Source organism: Merops nubicus, unplaced genomic scaffold, assembly GCF_000691845.1.
Source record: "Merops nubicus isolate BGI_N331 unplaced genomic scaffold, ASM69184v1 scaffold50871, whole genome shotgun sequence".
NCBI lineage: Eukaryota > Metazoa > Chordata > Aves > Coraciiformes > Meropidae > Merops > Merops nubicus.
The window spans coordinates 1-8,450 of NW_008587274.1; the positions used below are offsets into that span (position 1 = coordinate 1).

At 42.2% G+C, this 8,450-nt stretch overlaps 1 protein-coding gene across 1 annotated transcript; it reads left to right on the top strand.

Annotated features, from left to right (window-relative positions):
• The first annotated feature begins 5,125 nt into the window (after window positions 1-5,125).
• P2RY14 (purinergic receptor P2Y, G-protein coupled, 14) lies at window positions 5,126-6,139 on the top strand. Its single transcript, XM_008948849.1, has one exon. It carries the CDS (start codon window positions 5,126-5,128, stop codon window positions 6,137-6,139), a length of 1,014 nt encoding a protein of 337 aa, XP_008947097.1.
• Window positions 6,140-8,450: the final 2,311 nt, after the last annotated feature.

Consider the following 8,450-nt stretch of genomic DNA (forward strand, 5'->3'; position numbering starts at 1 on the left):
CTCGCACATCTGCTTCCTCGCTGCAGAGGGACCACGCCGGTGACTTCTCGCCAGCCGACAGACGCAGCCCGTGATCAACGCTCTCAAACGCTCTCATTTTTTAAACAACTACCATGGAATCTGGTTGGCATTTTTTAACTGACAAGTAAGTTGAACAGGAAATCATCCACGCGTTATGCAAACCACAAACAAACGAGCACCAACGAGCAGTCAGGACTGCAAACACAGAACCCCAAGGCAGCCGGCCTCCTGCAGCTCCAGAGCTGTGCCTCGGAACAGCCCCAGCCACGACACCCCGCCTGCTCCACAAGGTAAGGAAGGCTCTGCACCCCGCATCTTGGCAAATCCTGCTTTGCTGAAGCAACTACTTTTGGTTTAGTTTATGACTGAAGAAATAGATCTATACAAAACTCCGTTTAAAACATCAAAAAATAGAATTAAAAATTAAGTATTTAAATGACAAATGCTACTATTAAAATGGAATATTATAGGGCACAACTTCTTTTAGCCACATTTTACTTCTTTAAAATATCCAGTTTTGGACAATAAAACTCCTAATCGTTAAAATGTTTTATTAACATGCTCACACTAGAATAATTCCAAATTTGCTACGACAGGTGCTTCTAAAAGCTGCTCTGTTTAATCTTCTAATATCAAATCATAAACTGACCATTCGTAATATCCTGGTCCTAATTTTGCCTCTTACCTCCACCACTCCCAGACACTATAAGTGATGGGAGATAGGAAAGATCAGTGGGGCTTTTTTTGAGGCTTAAATTAAAAAACACCAAAATATTTTGGTTAGGTCTGAAAGTGATCCTACATGCAGACAGCTCCAAGCACTGCCCAGGTTTCAGTGTGAATAACAGGGTTTGCACAGGTACTTCATAGGCTCTAAACTTGTAATGATAAAAGCTTGTGGGTTTAGAATAAATTATTGTCTAAAAATCAGAAATAAGAATAAAACGAAAAATGTAACTTGTTGTGAGAATGAGGCTATTAAATTTCAGTTTTCAAAAGTAGCATAGGGATTCCTAGGCAATAAGAAGAAAAGAAACAATTACTGGTGGATTTTGCAAGACAGAAATAAAATTCTACCCTTGAGATGTCCTCATCTGCAACCACATGAGCCTGCACTAACCTTCCAAGAGTCTGCTATCTGAACCTGAAACAATATAATCTACAGCTGCTCTCCAGACCTGTGCGCCCTCCACACTCACTCTGTCCTCCAGAACACCACAAATTAACCACACGTGCCACGAAAACTTCACATATATCTAACAGATGTAGTAGCCTTGGTCGGGGAAAACCTGTGATAAACCTGACCGCCGGCAGCACTACCTGGTGCCATTTTACGGGGCACGTGTCCTTCTGCCAAGGGAACAGGATGGAAGCCTCCTGCGGCAAAAAAAAACACAGAGCTTGGCCGAGGCAATGCGGCTGGTGGGCACAGGGCTGCTGGGGCTCCCAGCCCCCCCACCTCCCCATGCTCACCCAACTCACAACCAGAAACAACCACCACCCAGTACATCATTTTAAATGGCTGAAATAGCAGGTGGGGTGTTTTTCATAATTGTAACCTCTTAAGTATTAAAATCCAGGCATTGCCTTGTGAAAAAAGTTATAAGAACAGAAAAGTAATGAAAGCTTATAACAAATTTGCAAGAAATCAAATGTGCCAAAATATCTCTGTAGTCAGACTGGACAGGGCTCTGAGCAACGGGATCTAGTGGGAGATGTTCCTGCTTACTGACAGGGAGTTGGACTAGATGATCTTTAAAGGTCCCTTTCAACCCAAACCATCTGATAATTCTATGATTGTACAGTCACTGCAAAAACTGCCCTCCAAAGGTGACCAGCAAGCAATTTCAACCACAGACCCTGAACGCCTCCACCTTGAGACTACCCCACCAGCTGCCAGGTCAGACACGTTTGTGGAGATGCAGAAAGGCAGCAGAGCAGCCATGAGCAGGCACAGGCAGAGAAATGCCTAGGCAACCAGAGGAGAGGGTTTTCCCTTGGACAGCCCCACCAGCTCTGGCCCCCTAGACGCCCATCTGAGCATCTTCAGAGCACAGCCAGGGGAATAGGGAGACAGGATCCCACCACCCACCCATCACAGCTACCCAGACCCTGCTTCCAGCTCCCTCCGGCAGCCCGGCTGCGAGCGGAGCAGCGAGGTGTGCCTGCCGAAAGCCTCGGCAGCCTGCCCCGGCAGGCTCCAGCCCACGGCCACCGCGTGCTTGGCTCCGAGAGGGAGCTCACACCTCACACTGCAGCCAGACCGGAGCTGCTTTCTGACTGGCTCACACCAGCACAGCCAGGACTGCAAGTTCAGACCACTACCAATACTCCTACCACATCAGAAAGAAGATCTTAAGAAAAGATTCTTCTTTTGGCACGACTCGGCACAATTCACAACTGCTGCGTCCCATGTATTGCACTTTCTCTCTCCCCCATTTCTCATAACATCAGAGATAGCACTTGGCCTGACCTTCTTCCCTGATGCACTCCATTCTGCAGTTCAAAAAGACTTCTGGGGACAGGGATCGCTGTCAAGAACTCCTGACCCAGTAATTGCATTGCATATTTATTTATCAAGCAGCTGCATTAATTTCCATAAATAGCAAAACTGCGCACTCAGTGCTACAGGACCTTTGCTGTGTGCAGGGTAAAAAAGAAATCAAACTGTAAACATTATTCTTCTGTTCAGTAAAGTAGCCATGAACATTGAAATTTGACAGCCCAATTACACAGGTCAAGTGCCTTAATGATACTTGGTTACAAATTATAGCATCAGAGTTCAAATACAGAAGGAACTGAGCATTTTTTATGTTATATGCAACATTCATTTTGTACATTTTGCCAAGACAACACGATTTGCCAACTCAGAAAGTTCAAAAGTTTCATATACTTTACCAAACCCATGTTGTCAACTTGGCAAATCAAGTTTGCTGGTTTTGCATAGCTAGTTGCTATTATTTACATAGAATACATAATATTTCATGCTGCAGCAAGCATTTGGACATGAACTACTGCTCCAGTATAAAAGGCCACATACAAATCACAAAATGCTGGGTGCTGTTACGTACCCTCCAATACATACCAGCGAACAGCAGCAGTTATGCAGCAGCAGAAAAAGCAATGTTTTAATAATTTGGGGAAAAAAAACACCCCACACCAGAATCCTTAAACTCAGTCACCACCTTAAGCAGTAAACTGACCCACCTATTAACATCAGATGAGGAATATTCACTGTTTCCAGATGAATCCCAACATGGAAAGAAGCATGAATATCTATGGTAGTTTCAAGCCACCTATCAGCTGGTGGAGCCATTGCGAGTTCTCACGAGAGAAGAGAATGTTCTCATGATGAAGGTTTAAGGGCAGCTTGAACAAGAATGCAACCAGTACATGCATGGAAGGGCAGCTCCTCCTCCTGCCAGCTACACACAACCCATCAGGCAGACTTGCACCGTGGGAACCCCTCAGCATGTTATGACACACACTAACTGTATTTTCCTGTCTCTCTCACAGCTCTCCCAGCAAGAGCAGAAATCCTATGCCTGGGAATGGAAAGCACTCTAGACCCTTAAAAGCACCACAGCAGTCAAATCAAGAAAGGTAAGGACAAGCCGCTGACATGGAAAGACTGACAGAGTTGATCTCGGACTATGGCAGTGGGAAGACAACAGTCTTCAAATACAGCGTGTTACCATTTTAAATAAAAATGCCAGTTAGTATTGGTGCTTCCCAGTTGTCTGGGTGGACGGTTAAAGGATACATCAGGAGACGTGGAGATTGTCCTAGTTCTAGCAATACCACCCCAAACCTCACCCATTATTACCTCCTAATCCTAACACACCTATTCACATGGTAGCTATATTCTAACACTCACTCTCCACACCATCTTCATCCTTTAAAAAAACAGTCAAACAAATTCAAATGCCTTGGTGACGAGAGCTTAAACACACAGATAGGATGGCAGGTCCTCCCTCCTATGGAGAACTACCAGGAGGAAATAAACTGCAGGATTTGGGTGTGAACACCTGCTCCATTGCTCCACTTACCCATGCAAGTTCCAAAACAGCACCTAAACTGTCCGGCTCTTACAACATCTACAAAAGATAGAGAAAACAATACACCAAAGGAAACAATTCCAGCTATTTAAAAGAAAATTTCTAATTCTTGCAAGGTTGCAGTCAGGTTTCAGTCTGTTACACGGAGGCATCAGCTGATGACTAAATTGTGGCAATAAGGAAATTCTTTTTTCTCTAAAAGACGGGGTGGCGCTTTTTTCCCAGCTCCATGGCAGAGGAACATTTTCCAGTTGCCTAGGTTTCCATTTGCCAAATACAGTACCATTGTATCCATACCTTCTCTGCCTTCCCCACAGAGGATAATCCACCTCTGTAAACATTCTGTCAAAGACAAGCAGACAGCAGATGTGAAAGGATCTCCAAGAAGAAAACACAATTAAATCATAACAACTTGAGAGGACAGCTCTAGCTTCTACATTATGCCAACACACTTTTGTCGTGCTACCAAAACGAAAATTTAAAGTAGATTGTGGTAGTTGCACCTAAGGCTTTCTTTCAAAAGAACAATAGAAAATATTGGCACACACTAGGTATTTCCATGCCTGACTAACAGAAGAGTGTTTTCTGTGCCTATACACAAACCAGAACACCTGCACACCATGTTCATAGCTGTCACATGCTTCCTGGTAAACCAGTGCTAAAAATGCACCTTCATGAAAGACTTCATGAGAAGTATTTACAGTCACAAAATCACTGTGGCTCTGGCCCCCTCCTGGTTTGCAGCATGTAGGCTCCTACCCACAGAAAAAAGGCAGCACAGGGCTCAACAACAATGGCTTGAAGTCAAATGGAGAAGCAAATGAACTCTGTTCAAAACAGCATCTAAATAAAACACCTTGAACATCACCAAAACGTGAGATGGCACTCCTTGGAAAATACTAACTATGCATCCCTGCCAGAAATGATAACGTGATTTCTGAGAAGTATGGCATGATTACTAGGAGTAGAAATATTACACTACTTAATGGAAATTTTATCTTACTGAGATAATATTTCTCTGCTTCTAGGAACAAAGATACTGTAAGATGTTCAACTCCAGCACAGATTCCTCAGGAAACAACTGCAGTCACAGCACAGTAATAACCAAGACAGTCATTCCCCTGGTCTACTGTTTAATTTTCCTCATTGGTCTCTTGCTGAACAGCGTGGCAGCCTGGATCTTCCTGTATGTTCCCAGCAAAAAGAGCTTTATTGTCTATCTCAAAAACGTCGTTGCTGCCGATCTCCTCATGAGCTTGACATTTCCTTTCAAAATTCTTGCCGATTCAGAAATCGCACCCCCACAGCTCAACACGTTTGTGTGCAGATACTCCGCTGTTGTTTTTTACACAAACATGTATATCGGGATAACATTTTTTGGCCTCATAGGTTTTGACAGATACTATAAAATTGTTAAGCCTTTATTCACCTCCTTTGTTCACACAGTTAACTACAGTAAGGTGGTCTCTATAATCATATGGTTATTGTTAATGCTTATATCACTTCCAAATATGATTTTAACCAATGAAATCACTGAAGAAAATTATTCCAGAAAATGTATAGGTCTTAAAAGTGAGCTTGGCAGACAGTGGCACAAGGCATCAAGTTATACTTGCACAGTGATTTTCTGGGTTGTTTTTCTTCTGCTAATCATTTTTTACACTTCTATTTCAAAGAAAATATATAGCTCTTATAAAAAATTCAGAAGGACCTCAGATGTGACCAAGAGAAAAACCAGCCGTAATATATTCAGTATCATGTTTGTATTTGTCATTTGCTTTGTACCCTACCACCTCTGCAGAATTCCATACACACTAAGTCAAACTAGCTCACAATTTAACTGCCAGGCAAAAAAAACTCTGTTCTACGCAAAGGAGTTTACTCTTGTACTGTCTGCTGCAAATGTTTGCCTTGATCCCATTATTTATTTTTTCCTCTGCCTACCCTTTAAAGAAAAGCTGTATCAAAAACTGCATCTCAAGCTGAAAGCTTCAAGTGATATTGAAACTTCGAAATCCAGAAGATCAATTACACTTCGAGAAAGTATAAACATAGTGTAGGTTCAGGTCTGTAAAATAGTGCAGGGTTCAGAAAGTTATTCAGAAACACAAATGTCTCAAGCTGAACAGATGAGAACCAGCAATAAAACAAAAAAAAAAGCTTCAGTTGTAAAAGACCAAGTGGTGTTTCTCTGTTAGAAAACATTATTGCATGTGGCAAATTTACTATAAGCTATTTCATCTGATGCTACAATTGCACTATGGAGTGATACAACCTGTCTGAATCTCAAAAAAAGAGAGGAATAATTGGAACAAAACATTCTGGAGCTCCAGGCCATGGGTCTCAGAATAGATTATTCAACCCCCACAAAAATTAAACCGATTTACTGTTGTTTCTTCACAAATCCAGGCACGACACACATGACGAAAAACAATCCAGCCTGAAGGGCCCGGGAACAACTAAACACTCCTTTCCAACTGGAGCAGACCCCTCGGAAGCTACACAAGGCTCTCCGACCTGTGCTCCTAAAGGAGGACTGAGACCCCGAGGGGAAGCACTCCTCAAAGGTCTGCACAGAGCCTGAAAAAACCCTTGGCAAAATTTACACTCATATATATCTTTATATATATAAATATATGTGTGCTTTCTTAAGAGAAACATTCTATAAAATTAAGAATTAAACATGATTATTTGTCACCCTTCAGCACCAAATGTCAGAGTACCTCTATAAAATGTGATGCTCAATATATGCAAGTCTTTAAAAGAGCATCCTCCTGTAAATTAAATACCACATTTACGCTGCACCATATTCCTCAGGGCTTTTCTGAAATATCACTGTGTACACCACAACTCTTGAGATCATGCTGACAGATTTTAGTAACTCCCTTGCTGTTGTTGCAGGAGAAGGTAAGAACACCCAAGGAGCTGTTAAAAAACACACATACTGCTCTAGAAACTCTGGAGTATATTTAGATCCAGAAAGAATGGTTTGTTACTTTTCCCATGCTTGTGGTACAATGATAAAGCATTTCTCTCTGTACAAAGGCAACAGCTGAAAGCCAACAACTTTCTATATATAAATATAATCTCTTTTAAAACTATTTTTCAGTGCAACCTTTTTTTAATTGATTTTGTCATTGTCCAGGGAAAACACACCAGTGCACAAAGTACTCACAAAAGCATTCAGACAGTGGCTATGGAAGCTGAGCACTTTCATTTCCTTAATAAGATACAGAACAGAAAACAAATAACATGTGCTTCACCTTTCTGTCACTGTGCTTCCTTTTAGGGCTGACAGATAATCTCTCAGGGTGAACAATTTTTAAACCTACAGTTTTTGAACCTTCTCCAAGGCTGTGGGCAATTCCTCTGCGTCCGAGACCACCGACCGATGGTAAAAGCACCACCACACAGGACTGTACTTCAGCTAAACGACTGGGCAACTCTGTAGAGTTTAAACACACTTTTGTGGAGCATGTTTACCCCCATGTATTTCCCACTTGCCTGACGAGTGGTCCCACCCCAGACCTAAACAGCACCCAGGGGAGCCAGGATGTTCATCTGGCTGCAGGGGCCAGGGGACCCTCAGCCTGAACCAGCTCTTAGGGATTACAGGAGAAGGCTGCATTTTGGTTGTGATTTTGAAAGATAATACATAAAAAATTATTTATACAGTTCTTTCAGAGCTCCCTGACTCATGTTCAACTAAGACTTCACAGGCTCTCCCCTCTAAGCAAGGGGAATAGCCTGCAGAGGAAGGGAATCTGTTACCTTGTCAGAATTTTTTTGTTATTTATGGAAAAACATTTAGTTCCTTACATGGCGTGGTTTGGTATTGGTCTACATAAATCTAATTATCTGTGTCTGTGAAAGCACAGTGGCATAGAGGTAAAAACACCTCCACAGTATATATTTGTATAACTTTGATCACTTTGCAAGCTTTGGAAAAAAAAAACATGTTTATTTTTAAATTTTTTCCTCAGCCTATCAGATTACTGATATTAGAACAACAAAAATGCATGTAAAGCACCCAGGGGAAAGGACGTTGATCAACACATTTTTCAAAATGTGATACTAAATCTCTAGCTTTGTTTGCTTTGAAGTGGGATGGAAAGGTATAGGGCCCATTTTTTTTTTGCACTGGTTAACTCTTCCACATCCTTCCCAGTGCATCAGGCCTCAAATTAACCCAGCCAGCTCCTTGCCACTCCCAGGAGTCTTATGGTCGTACTAAATACCAGCTCTTGCCTTTTCAACAAACCATCTGGGGAACTTCCTTGAAATTCCTGCAGTGAAAGTTACGGGTAGCCCAGAGGCAAACAAGGTTACCTTTTGGCAACCCAGGTCCCCAGCTACAGCTCACCCTCCTGA

Excerpts from the sequence above, each read along its gene's own strand:
- P2RY14 (XM_008948849.1), top strand. The coding sequence starts at position 5,126 with ATGTTCAACTCCAGCACAGATTCCTCAGGAAACAACTGCAGTCACAGC.